Raw genomic sequence first — 15112 nt, 5'->3', positions numbered from 1 at the left:
TACTGTCCACCCCTGGAAAAAACACAGTCTAAACATCTGCTTGGTCATTTTAATGAGGTGCAGTGATTACACTCATGCAGTTGATTCATGTTTTAAAATAGGCAAATTAAAAGAACATGGCTTTTATTCACTTAGAGGAGCACTAGGTGACCCAAGCCTCCACCTTGAACACAATTAAAAATGGTATTGCCTCCATCTGAAATGCTCCATTACTTCACTTTTTTAAAATAACAATTGTTTCATGAGTTCAATATTTTTCAGTCCAGGGCTGCATGCAAACTTTTTGAGCAGGTAGCACTGGTGCTGGAAACTTTTAAGTTTTATAGCACAAAATAAAATACTGTAGAACAGAAGTAAAAATGGCATAATAACAGGACATCTATTAGCTGCTACTTCATAAATGACTAATCATGAAATATTGAGGTATTTAGAATTCACCATCGTCAATGAATATATTAACATTACATCAGAAAACACATATAAACCATTAATGTTATTAATAGTGCTTTACAAATCACGTGCAGCCCTCAATCCAAAGTGGTGTCACAGAGTCCTGGTCGTGGCTTCACTCCCTCCTGTCTCCTTACATGTAGCCCCACCTCATTATTATTGTTTCCCTCTGTGTGTAGTTTATTACCCTTACTTTCCCAGGTGGTTTCTATTCTTGTCTTTGCTGTAAGTAGCTCTCATGTTTTAGTTTTTACACCAACATCTTTGAAAGATTTTGTTGAGGTTGTTTATGAATGAATATCTCCTATTGTAGTATATAGCAGTAGTTGACAAAAATATGTAAATAATTTTTCATTTATGGATATTTACAGATATTTATATAAACTGTTATAATCTGTTTTCACTCTAATCTATGGGCTGCCAAATTGTTGCAGACACTTTGCATATAAGTCTATATGTAGACCCTCTGGAATACCACAGCAACCACCTAGCAACACCCTAGCAACCATCTAGGATACCATAGCAACCCCCTGTCAACACCCTAGCAACCATCTAGGATACCATAGCAACCACCGAGCAGCACCCTAGCAAACATCTAGGATACTATAGCAACCCCCGGCAACACCTTAGCAACTGCCTGGGAAGGCATAATAACCACCTAGCAATAACCTAGCAAACATCTAGGATACCATAGCAAACCCCCAGCAATGCCCTAGCAACCTGGGACACCACAGCAACTAGATGTCAATACCTGAGCTTCCACCTAAAATGTGGTTGTACACTAGCAGCTGCCTGGGAACTCCTTAAACTCTGCAATCATTCTGCATTTTCATCATTAAATACACTTTTCTACTTTAATATAACAGGTTTACCAGATTTAGGCTAAAGATATTTCTTAGAACCCTTCAAAAGAAGGCACAGTTTCCCCAAGATTTGTCCCCCAAGTGTAAAAGCCTTATATGGTAAAACATTTTCCTAAGTCCCTTCTATAGATGTTGCCCTTTTTTGGTTCTAAAACACAGAATGTGTATAATGGTTCCTTACAGGCCACTGCTGTCCATAGATGAAGATTTGGCTGCGTGCGATATCCACACGGTTCCAGGCCAGAGCCAGGCTCAGCTGGTCAGGGGCTGAAGCATTGGCACCTGAAAGAAGACCAGAGAAGGTTCAGCAAAAGGGAGAAGTGACTACATACTGAACAAAACTAGACCTATTTCTTAGCAGTGCTCCGAGGACATCAACTGGGTAATGATTTTTTGAGAACATTATTCCTTTATTAAATGTGCTGATCAGTCTGGGTGTTCAGGAACTCGAGAAATTAAACATCCCTGCTCTAATGGTTTCGCTAATTAACAGCAATTAGCAACAGGCTGGAAGTCAACATGCTTAATAAAAGGATGCACCTAACGTCAGGTATATACACTGTAAAAAATCATGGGAAAATCTGTAAGGTACTGTATTCATGCCAGTATGATACTTTAAATGTGTTTTACAGTTTTATACATCAGCATCCCAAGTTGGATTCTGGGAAAAAAACATTCACAGTACAGGTAGAGTATACTGTATTGAACATGTTATTGTATAGCTACAGGAAAAATACCACAATATCCACAGCTTTACTATAAAATATAGTGAACCAGGGTAAATGCAACAAATTGCATGCATTAAAAGACATTTTTATTGTTTATTTTCTTGCATAAAAATAATGTGTTTGGGGATCCTTTTGGAATATGTTGCCCTGAGGCAACATGGTTCGAGATTGGAAAAAAATATATAGTGAGTCATTTGAAAATATAAATACATAATAATAAAAACTAACTGCACAATTTAAAGGCTTAAAACGCTACACCACATTTCACATTATTTCAAAGAAACTATCTTATAATGACGCAAGATTATGTTTTGATTTTTTTGCACACCTAACAATTACTTAAAATCACAAGAAACAGCTAAAACATAAAAAAGCAATCAAGTGATTTTCAAGTACATGCAGATAATGACTGACACTTCACTTGCTAAAGGTAATGTTCATTCCAGTTTTGCTCAATGTTGCTTGTAGGCAACATACATACTTAAGAAATTTCAAGGTAATTTTAAGATGTTATGTTTCATTTGTTATACTGTATATGTTTGTTATACTGAGCGTTAAAATGGAACTTTGCACTACTTCACAAATGGGAATTTTACAAATGGGAATTATATCCCCGAATGGATGAAAAAAGGCTTTTCTCAAGGAATTGAGGAATTGGTTCATTCAAACTATTTGCTTTTCTATTAAGCCTTTCATTGACATTAAATATGTATGTTATCATTTACAGGAAAATGGGTTTGTTAACCTGAGGCAACATTGTGCAATAGAGCGTTAACCAGACATAAAGCAGGGCTGTCAATCCTCATGCATTGGCCCTGAGACAATGGCCCAATGATTTTATGCTGAGACAACTTTTTAGTAGTATTTGCATTGTAATATTCTGTGTAAAGGATGTTGTTGATTACAGTAACATACAGCTATACAGGCATAAAGTGTCAGTATGTAGTCTTGTGAAAGGACAGTTTCATACTGAATTAAAATAAATCATTACTGTAAACAAACAGTATGAGTACTGTAACTATTAGAGTACCTGTCAACACTGCTGTACTGTAAATTTAGTCATTTTTTTTACCTTGCACCTTGATGTTGTAATCACTGAAGCATCCTCAGTAACAAAGCTGAAAAAGACCCAAGCCAATCCAACGACGCCATACTTTGTTTCGTGAGCCACCAAAGCCAAGGATGTCGGGAGGATTTGAAAACTTGAAAAGCCACAGTAATGAGGCCGAAACAAGGAGGTTGGGCTCAGATCAGAGTCTTAGGGAGTAACAAGCTACTCGAGATTCATCGTTCAAACTGAGACCTAAGCTCTAGATTGTGACTGAATCTTAAATGGCTCCCTTTGACTTACAGAAGCCATTGTTTTATGACTTATGTAGAGTCTTATATGGGGAGGAACTGAACAATGTAAAAATGAAAAAAAAAAAGACTTTGAGTTCTTTTTTCCTCTCTTTTCATTTGCTCACAATTGCCTGTTTGTAACAGCCTTTCTTGCACTATGAATATCTCGCTATTCCTTTAGAACCTCCCTACATCCGTCATAACTCACCTTTAGGGCTGATATGGGTTTTTTTTATGAGTCTCATTTGTTCAACCACAGTCCATTAAATACACACTTCTAAGGTTTTATAACCTCATTTCAGTTCTGAGCCACGGATAGCTGCAACGGTAGAGGGAATTCATGGCAGAGCATCATGCATCAGAAAAAGGGAGCCATGCCCACAATGGGGGGAATAAACACAGGGTCCTATAGACCCACAGTGAAATTTTTTGTGTGATTTGCACATACCATGTATAGGCAAATAGATATGGACACTTGACCTTCATACCTATATGAGCTTGTTGGATGTCTTCTTTCAAAACCGTGGGCATTAATATTATGTTGCCCCTATTTATGGCTATACCAGCCTTCATCGTTTGGGAATGCTTTCCACTTCCAATGCCCATTCAGTCAAAAAAGTATTTGTGAGGTCAGGCACTGATGATGGACAAGAAAGCCTGGTTCACAATCGACTTTCCAGTTCATCCCTAAGTTGTTTAGTGGGGTTGAGGTCAGAAACAGAGGTCTTCCACACCAAGAGGTCTTGAGGTCTTTATGGACCTCACTTTGTGCTCAGGGGTACAGTCATGCTGGAACAGGAAAGGTCTTCCCCAGATGGCTGCTACAAAGTTGGAGGCATTTAATTGTCTAAAATGTGTTTGTATGCTGTAGCATTAACATTTCCCTACACTGGAACTAAGAAAGCCCAAGTCTTGAAAAACCTGGTCAGGCTTTTCCAGACCATTATCCCTCCTCCACCAAACTGTGCAGTTGGCACTACGCTTTTCACATGTTTGTGTGTAAAGGCCAAGGCCGAAAACCATAACTGAATGTCTGTGACCTTCGAGCCCTCAGATGGTATTACATTAACAACTGGCATGTGATGAAAATCACTACATGGGCTCGGGAATACTTTGTCAAACCACTGTCAAAAACAGTGTTTTTTGCTATATAAACAATTGCAAGTTAAGACTGTACTGTGCGCAGTGGAAGTCATATGTCAACAACAAATAGAAACACTGCCGACTTCTCTGGCCTCAAGCTCATTTTAAATGGATCAATGCACAGTGGAGACAACTGAGCCACACCTAGTGGCTCCAAACCTGCCTCCCATTGATAATGTGTGCTGCATTATGTAGTACAAAATATGACAATGAAGGCCTCACACAGTTTTGCAGCTGAAGACTTATGATAGAAGAAAAAATTTTAAAATTCCTTTTTCAAAACTGGATAAATTAGTGCCTTCAGTCTCCAAATGACTATTAAGTGCTCTCAAAAGGAAAGGTGGTGTAAGCTGTGGTAAACATGCTCCATGCTGTTTTTTTACTATTTTTAATTTATTAGCGTTTCCGATACTGTCTCAACTTTTTTCTCTGAGAAACCAACTTTTTTGGAGACACATTGTGAAACATTCAGACTAATTCAATATCTGCTAAAGAGTCTCCAGGATCACCATGATACCAATTTTTGTTTAAAAGTCAACCTGCATAGAAATGAGCAAAACTGAAGGGCCGCCGTAATTCAAATGAAACTGGTAGCTACCTGACATAGAACCTGCTGTTTTGCATTTGACAGGCAATCCCTATTAAAGTCACTCAAAAGACACCGAAGCTACCAGAGCAGAGGGTTAATAACAGTGTAATGAAGTGCATGGAAGTGAGTATTCAATGTAATGTTTTTTGCTACTTGATAATATAGCTCATTTTTTATGAGTCAGTTGCTAACAATAATGCAGCCTTCGGTTCTGCAGAGCATGTTCCAATCATTAGGAGAAGGATAGAGTTAATGAGGGATACAGAGAGAGATAGAGAGAGAAAGAGAGTGACAGGGAGAGGAGGAGAGAAAGAGAAGAGAAAGTGAGCAAGCAAATTGCTCTTCAGATGCATGGTATGAATTATGCAGGAGCCACGCTGCTCCTCAGTATGATGCCTGCGGCGCTCCGATGGAAAGGCTCTGCAGAATTCCAAACTTCTGTGAGGGATTTAGGAGCAGGACACAGGAGAAGGAAAGAGGCAGAGCACTTAATCATGTTCAGAGACCATATCCCCTGCCTGTGGATCAATAGCGGACACTGGGAGAACAGTTGTGGGCACTGATGTGGTGCACAGTGTCCACTGGGGCATGGTGGCTGCCCAATGTATTGCGCAGTCTCATTTAAAGAGGTTGTTCTACAATTAAACAAAAGCACACATTTCAACCACCTTATTTCAACTATAGTCAATCCGTGAAGATGCTTTTGGTGTCTGACATTTGCTTGCTTGGTTTCGCACTGAAACTATGAGGTTAATGTTGCAAATAATGGAAGCTTATAGCCCACAAATTAGCATTGTGCAAACTGTGTAGAGGTAATCCTAGACAGGTTTTTACTTCCAATAGTGAGTCTTTTATCATGGAGTGCATTTACATGCACTCAATAATCAAATCGTAATTGGATTTCTGCAGTTATCTAATTATTCAGATGGTCATGTAAACAACATATTCCAAATTCTTAGATTGGAGTAAGATCTAGATTTAATCTAATTTAGTCTTAATTTAATCTATTTTAGAAATCTGATGCAGATATTTATGTGTACTTAATAATCCAATAAACGCAGATCTGATTTTGTCAGTAATCCAATTAGCGCATTTACATGCACTTAGGTAATCAGATAATGGGGAAACTCCAGGTCTACATGAGTCAGGCAGTAATCAAATTTCTGCTTTGTAATTGACCAGTAAACTCACAGAAGAATATGTGACGTAAGCGTAATGTAAAACTCAGACACTGTAGCACTTTACCTGAAAATATTAAGTTATTAAGTGATACTTTTTTGATCCCACAAACGGGGAAATTCCACCTCCGCATTTAATCCATCCGTGAAGTGAAACACCACATACACACTAGTGAACACACACACTAGGGGGCAGTGAGCACACTTGCCCGGAGCGGTGGGCAGCCCTATCCACCGCACCCAGGGAGCAGTTGGGGGTTAGGTGTCTTGCTCAAGGATACCTCAGGCATGGACTGTCGGCCCAGGGGATCGAACCGGCGACCTTCCGACTGGCCCCCAAGTGAAGAACATGAATATGAAGAAATATGAAGAATATTTAAATCCTTCATTTTGTCTAGCATGTGTATAATTTCACTGTCGCTCCAAAAGTGTTTTGCTGTCATCTTGGGGCAACGCTGCTTGACTGATAAATATGAAAGAAATCAGAGGAAGAGTTTACATGTACTGAGAAATCTGATTAGAGCTAAAATCCAACTCTCTTTATCAAATTTTAATTAATTTAATTAATTTTATCAATTTAAATTAGGTCTTACTCCAATCTCAGAGCATGCAATTCACATGACTATTTGAATAATCAGATAACTGCAGAAATCCAATCATGATTCTATTATTGAGTGCATGTATATGCATTCATAGAGAGCTGGATTTTAGCTCAGTAATCAAATTTCTCTGTGCAGGTAAACTTAGCGTTGCCACGAGATGGCAGATGTCTGTTCATATTTTCATTTTAAGTGGCACACAGTTAAAAAAAACAAGCCATAGCATGAAGTTTGGGTTTTACATTACACTTATGTCATGTCCTCAGTTATTGGATTATTATGTGCATGTAAATGCACTCATAGAAAGCCCTTCAGTCTGTCTCAGTCACTACATAACCTTTCAATTAGTTGAATAATCAAACAATAGTTGCTAGATTAATTGATTTATAGAAGTAATTGTTTGTTATTGCCAAGACAAATTTCTTTAAGTGATCAACCTCATCAAAGAACACATACTAGGCATGCATTTTTCTTTCCTTGTGCCTTACATAAGTGCTACGCAGCTGTCTCAGTCACTATGTTCAAATTATTTGTTTAAGTGAACAATAGTTGTCACATTGATTGACTATAGTAGTAATTGTTAGCTCTTGCCAAGACAAATTCCTTTTAAGTGATCTCTTACCTCATTAAAGAACACCACAGGCCTACATTTTTCTCTCCTTGTGGCTGAGATAAGTGCTATACAGCTGTCTCAATCACTATGTGTTCAAACTGGTCGATTAATCGAACAATGCGGCCAGATTAATTGACTATAGCAGTAATTGCTAGTTTTTGCCAAGACAATTGTGTTTTAAGTGATCTTTTACATCATCAAAGAACACACCAGGCTTACATTTTCCTCTCATTGTGTCTTAGATAAGTGCTGCACAGCTGTTTATCACTACATGTTTAAATTAGTTGATTAATCAAACAATAGTTGCCAGATTAATTGACTATAGCATTAATTGTTAGTTTTTGTCAAGACTAATGCCTTTTTACTGATCTCTTACCTCATCATCAAAGAACACAGTAAGTCTACACTTTTCTTTCCATGTGTCTTTAAGTGCTACACAGCTGTCTCAGTCACTACATGTTACTATTAGTTGATTAATCAAATAATAGTTGCCAGATTAGTTGACTATAGTAGTAATTGTCAGTTTTTGCTGAAACAAATTTCTTTAAGTGATCTCTTATATCATCAAAGAACACATTAGGCTTACATTTTTCTTTTCTTGTGTCTTACATAAGTGCTACACAGCTGTCTCAGTCACTATGTGTTCAAATTAGTTGATTAATCGAACAATAGTAGCCAGATTAATTGACTATATCAGTAATTGTTAGTTCTCGCCAGGATGAATATCTTTTAAATGATCTCTTACCTCATAATCAAAGAACACAGTAAGCCGATACTTTTCTTTCCGTGTGTCTTAGATAAGTGCTACACAGCTGCCTCTGTCAATTCACATTACAACTAGTTGATTAATCGAATATTAGTTGCCAGATTAATTTAATATAGAAGTAGAAAATTTTCTTTAAGTGATCTCTTACATCTTCAACGAACACAGCAGACCTACAATTTTCTCTCATTGTGTCTTAGATAAGAGCTACACATCTGTCTGTCATTATATGTTACAATTAATGGATTAATAAACCAGTAGTTGCCAGATTAATTGACTATAGAAGTAGTTGTTGTTTTTTGCCAAGACAAATTCCTTTGAACACAGAGGAAGAACACAGTATGCCTACACTTTTTTTCTTGGGTTTTAAATAAGTGCTACACAATGTCCCAATCACTACAAAACAATGACATTAGTCAGTTATTCGGACAATAGCCACTAGACTAATCGATTGGTTTGTAATACTGTAAGACAGAGATTGGGACTCAAGTCAGTGACTCGGACTTGAGTTTCATGTCATTTTCCTGCAGCCTGGGTGCCTTGGCTGACTGACAATCTTCAGTACAGGGAAAATTTTATACATCAGATTCTCTCTTCTCTGAAATCTTATCTATTCCTTTAAGCACACGTTCATGTTAAATGTATCTTGCACAAGTCTCTTTGGCTCAGAGATTGCTGAGGCGAGTGATTTCGGACCCCCTGCGATGGTGCTGATAGAAGCAGAGAGATGAAAGGGTGGAGATGGGGTAGGAGTTGTATGCAGCATTAACCTTCAACCAAACTCACCAGTGTTACATTAACACATAACGCTTGAGAATGTGGAACCACACAGTGGACACTGGAGACCAGTTCAGAACCAGTGTAGCATTCTGATACAGACACCTTTGCCCGCGGGTGTCATGTAAAGCACTGTTCTCTGTCGCAGGCGTACTTATTGTCATGTAAAAGCTCTCAGGGGTGTTGTTGATGTCGTGTTTTGTAGAAGAGCCATATGGAACACGCAGGGCACTAATGTAGCACTGTCCATGGTGTGCTGAGAAGACACAGGGTGACTAAACATGTGAGGTAAAGCCATTTAAGCTATGCACTATTGCTGTATTAGATACCATTATGTATATGTTTCAATCCCAAGATCACAAACCTGCACTATCACACATTACCTTTTAGTAAAGCTGTCAAGATAGCCAGGTCAATGTCCTGGTGTCCCTCGGAACCCATTCGGAACACTGTAATCTAAAAGAGACGGACAGAGAGAGAGTTGAGATGAAGCAGTAATATGGCTTATAATCAGTATAAATCTTCATTATTTGCGCGGTTTATAAGTACTCATGGTTATCATTTTATCTCTGTTATGCTCCATTTAATTTATTTACTGGTTAACATGCATAGGTTAAAGTTAGCTACCGTGAAATAACAATGCAACAATTAAAATAATATGCATTGCACAACAATTAATTGGAAAAATGGCCATCATTATTCAACGCTGAAATCAACTAATATACATATCATGACATGAGATTGCAATACACTACAAGAAATGCAGGGCTTCTGTTGATGCACCATGAAAAAAATATTTTTCACAGAGAAAACTGAATGATGATGGTGTTGTAAAACAGTTCGAGGAAGCAGCAGAAGGCGTACTGGTTTGATGACTCGATTAATCACATAATAGTTGCAACACCTAACAATTGTAGAAAGAAATTTGCTTTCATGTGGAAAGTGATCTCTTACTCACATCATAGTCTAAAGACACAGTAGGCCTACACTTCCCACTTTATGTCTTAAACAAGTGCTGCACAACTGTCTTAGTTACTGCATGACTGTCTGATGATAGTCGATTAATCGAAGAATAGCGGCTACATTCATTTAATGCAAAGGCAATTTATTAATTACATATACATTATAAGGCAAATTGCTTTCAAGTGAGCTCTCATCATTAAAGAAGTCAGTAGGCCTACATTTTCTTCACATCCTGAACGAGAGCTACACAACATTTCAATCATTACAAAATAATTTAATTAGCCGATTAATTGAACAGAAGTCCCTAGATTCATTTATTATGGAAAAAAACAGTTGTTACTTATTAGATAAGTTCTTAGTAAATAATCTCTTCTCATCTTAAACAGCTCAGTAGGCCTAAACTTTTCTTTTATTGCATTCTACACAAGTGCTGATGTCCTAATCCTTAAAAAATGATACGATTAGTTGATTAATTGAAAAATAGTCCATGATTAATGAATTAATTAATCAATCAGTTATGGAGTGACTACACTAGTGAATACACTACACTTCTACTTGCTCTTATCTTGCATCTTAAGTAAGCGCATCCCAACAACTACTTAGTGATATCTTCTACTCATCAAAGTAGACAATAGGCCCACACTTTTGTTTAAACAAGCGCAACAGGGCACAGTGGGTAGTGCTGTCGCCTCACAGCGAGGAGGGCCTGGGTTCGATTCCCCTGGCCGGGTGGCCAGGGTCCTCTCTGTGTGGAGTTTGCATGTTCTCCCCGTGTCTGCGTGGGTTTCCTCCGGGTTCTCCGGTTTCCTCCCACAGTCCAAAGACATGCAGTCAGACCAATTGGACGTGCTAAATTGCCCATGGGTGTGAGTGACTGTCTGTGTCTGTCTGTCTGCCCTGCGATGGACTGGCGACCTGTCCAGAGTGCATCCGCCCGATGACCGCTGGGATAGGCTCCAGCATCACCCACCCCCCCCGCGACCCTGACGGAGAAGTGGCTTAGAAAATGGATGGATGGATTAATTCATGATGCCCAGACAAATCCATTGTTCATTTGCTCACATCATCATCAAAGAAGACAACAGGGCCACACTTTTGTTTAAACAAGAGCAACAAGACCACTACAAAATGATCTGATTAGTCAATTAATCAATTAATCGCTAAAGTAATCGATTATAGAAATGTATATTTATTAACTCCTTAGACAAATCCATTGATTACTCACTTCATCATCAAAGAGACAGTAGGTCTACAGTTGTTTTTTGTGCCTCAAACAAGCTCTACGCAACCGTCCCGATCACCGCTGCACTACAACAGGGGGGGAATGGAAGCCAGCACTGTCAGTTTGCTGCACGTGCCGAGTGCAAAGCGGCGTAATGTATGCGCTTGTTGCTGAGTGATGGCGGGGGGCTTGTGTCGCAGAGCTGCACATGGACACGTGCAACAAGGGCACCTTGTAGTGCGCCCAGCGTGTGCTCCGAATTCCAGAACACTCGCAATGCATTAGAGTGGCAGCCGTAAATCTAACGCCATTTACAGGATTAGTCCAGGATGCGTTCACCAAGACCCCCACATCTCATAGCCCAGCCAAAGCTAATGAGGTGATCCGTGGAAGCCCGATTGGCCACAGGGCAGTTATGACTGTCCGGCCAGAGGCTCACAACATTTTCATCCTCTAAACGGACCATGAAATGAAGGCATATTGAAGAGGTGCATGGATGTTTGGGAGGAGAGAAATGAGAAAAATGAGTGTGTGCATGTTATGCGTGGATGTGTGTAAGAAGAAAGGAAAGAGAGATGGTCAGATAGAGAGATAACCCTGTCACTGTATGGGTGAAAGCATAGAATAAATAGACTGCGATAACATCAACTCTTTCTAAAGAGAGAATAATTGCTCGTGTGACCATTATTGATGACCCTCTATGTGTGGAGGTGACCCAGTGGTGTGTATGCGTGTGTTTGTTTTCATAAATTTGTAGAATTTTGTAGGAAAACCTGGAGAATTTTTTTTTAAATTCTGCATAATTAACTTGTTATTCAGAATGTCATTCAGAGTGTTTTGACGTGAAACGCTCCATTATAGACAAACATACTGATTCATAATAGCTCATTTGATGGAGATAGGAACCATATCCAACTTCACGTTCTGGCATTGCATAAAAACAACCTTCTGCGAGTTTCTCCTGAGAGCCCTGGCCTTTTCAAACGTATCTCTCTAAGGCTAGGTCCTTGCAGCCCACTCATAGTTATAATTACATTTGTGCATGAGTGTGTGCTTGTGAGCATGTAGGATCCTCTAGTCATTAGCTCTTTGCTTCTCTAAGCTTTCCCTCACCATTAATGTCACATTAACTGACTTTTGGCTCCATAAATACTCAACGTGCCTCCCCTAATCGGAGGGAAATTAACATCACCACCTTGCTAAGCTCAGTGCGGGGAGCAGCTACAGACACAGATATAGGAACGTATCTCTTGGATTCAAATAACTGCTGACCTGCGGGACTCAGCTGAATTAATGAGACCGCAGTGCGTTTGAACAGATAACAATAACTACGCCGATCTGACTCATGTTGAACCTCTCAGAGGGCATCATTTATTACAGACCAGCTCCGACTCAGCATTGTTTGTGAGCGCAGGCCATGTCTTTGGTGGTGATAAAGAGGTTTGTATGCCAGTGGATAACACATTTGAGTCGCTTTACTATCCACACTCTAAAGAATTTCAATGCTATTTTAACTGCAATGTATGGAAGCCTTGAAAAGTTTATTATTTTATAACATACCAAAACAGCCAAAAAATATTCAGTCCCATGTACAATTTCAGCCTCAAAAACCTCTAAAATTCTTCTTAACAAATTTTTCCCATTACTGTATGAATAACAAAAGAATGATACTAACACTTAGCATGCTGCACCTGCTCCGACCACAAGGAGGAGTCAGATTTTTTCCCTCTTACCCTGAATAAACACCTAAAAATAAAAAAAATAGTAATAATGGGGAGATAACTGGATAACAATTAGCTGCCCAGCATTTTTTAACCCTGTTCATGATGGGTAGGAGAAAGAAAAAAAAACAGCCACCCCCTTGTGGCCAATGATATTATGACAGTGTTAGCCACAACAAGGGGAAGAACCTCAGTCGCCTTTGCTAGTCAAAGCTAGCTCAACAACATGATATAAACAGTTAACTTAGCAAATGAAAGAATATTTACAATTTACTCAACTAAATAATGATAGCACAAAACAGAAATTTCATTTGAGTTGATATCAGTCAGGCACATTACAATGTCAGTGCTGGCAGTTTGTTTCGAGACCCTGGTCTTTAGAGAGCTCCACCAATCATCACATACGGAGGCTGAGCTTCCAGGCGGTTTAAAGAGTACATTCCAATAAATGCTTGCATGCAAAATCACTCGCGATACCCCTCACGATCACATTCACACTTCCAGCCACTTTCTTATAACACAGTTCAGACTCATATGCCCGCAGGTTGGTACTGGGAGTGTTCATCACTGCTTCCCTAATAGTCCAGGCTTTCTGGAGGTGTTAGATCCATCCCTACAGGCAGGATTACCACCTTTGATGTGGTCTTACCTATGCTTTGCAGTATTGCAGTGGTCACTGACTGTCTTTTGATTTATCAAAAGAAACCAATTCTCATCCTTGAACTAGAGATGCGGAAGTACAGTTGCTTATATGGGCCCATATTTAACGCAGTGTTGACTCTGAGAGCTGCTGAAGGCTATAGAGCAGTTGGTGTATGTATGTAAGGCGGCTGCAGTTGTAAGTGTTAGCACAGTGGAACCGGTTAATGCGGTCATCATTTAGTCCACTGTAAAGAGCACGCCTCAGTGGGTCACACTGAAAGAGGAGAACATTCATCTTCATTTACCAGCAGCTACGTTCCCCTCCCCTCACTCTATGAACACATATGAACACATACATGCCTACACTTCTCTTTTCTTTCTTTCTTTCTTTCTTTCTTTCTTTCTTTTTCTCTGTGTCCTTCTATTAACACACTTCTGTCTGTCGTTACTTCAGGTCAATCTGTTCATCCATATATCCCTCTATCCATCATTCATCTATCTATCCGAACATCACTTGCATATCCATTGATCTATTACATCTATTACATGCACATCCCTCCATCTGTCCATCCATCCATGCAAAAATCTATCCATCTACCTATACATCAAAATATCATTACATTGGGTTCCATCTGTCTATACATATTTCCATTCATCCATCCATCCACCCATCCTTCCATTACGTCCATCTATCCATCTGTTCAAATGGCATGTGCATTCATCTGCCCATCCATCCGACTATCCATTCATTCATCCATCTATCCATCCATCCATGCATTACATGCTCTTCTATTCACATGTCCATCCATCATCCCTACATCTGTCCATTCCTCCATCCATACAACCCTCCATCCATCTATCCATCGATACATCTAACCATCATTACATTGCATTCCATCCAACTATCTATACATCCATCTATCTATCCTTAGATTACATACTGATCAATCCATTCATCCATCCACCCCTCCGTCCTTTCATGCACCCTACCATTACATGCCCATCTGTCCGTCCATCCATCCATAACTTACATGCTCTTCTACTTGTCCTTCCATCTATCCATCCATCTATCCATCTATGCATCTGTATATGACATGTATAATAATCAATTTACCTAACATTTAACTATCCATTAATTTACCGATCATACATAAAACACATGCCTATTTATTCATCAATACATCCTTACATCCATCCGTTCATCCATCCATCCATACATCCATCCATGTATCTGTTCATACATTACATGCACATCCATGGATCCACCTTCCCTTAATTAAGCCACCCTTTAATGGTCCTCTCATTAATCATTCATGACTCATCAATTTGTCCTTCACCTCAGCATTTCTTTAATTTTGTATTCTCTCTGGTGTCACAGACTTTCTTAGGTCACTAGTGGTCACCAATTATAAATTTGTGAGGTCAAGAGCGAACATGAGCCTCAGAAGTTAAGAGTCTTCTATATAAAAATGTCTTCCATCTAATTCATTCTATAGACTTCATGAAAAAATGCATATAAG

At 39.1% G+C, this 15112-nt stretch overlaps 1 protein-coding gene across 1 annotated transcript in view; it reads right to left on the bottom strand.

Moving 5' to 3' along the window:
* trpm3 (transient receptor potential cation channel, subfamily M, member 3) overlaps nt 1–15112 on the bottom strand; it is a 252200-nt gene that overhangs the window by 47059 nt on the left and 190029 nt on the right. Inside the window, 2 exon segments of the mRNA XM_017709650.2 lie at nt 1495–1595; nt 9428–9500. Coding sequence (XP_017565139.2) covers nt 1495–1595; nt 9428–9500 — 174 coding nt within the window.

This window comes from Pygocentrus nattereri, chromosome 20 (assembly GCF_015220715.1).
Source record: "Pygocentrus nattereri isolate fPygNat1 chromosome 20, fPygNat1.pri, whole genome shotgun sequence".
Classification (NCBI taxonomy): domain Eukaryota; kingdom Metazoa; phylum Chordata; class Actinopteri; order Characiformes; family Serrasalmidae; genus Pygocentrus; species Pygocentrus nattereri.
The sequence above is the reverse complement of the archived record's forward strand: the minus strand, read 5'-3'. Positions and strand labels throughout refer to the sequence as shown.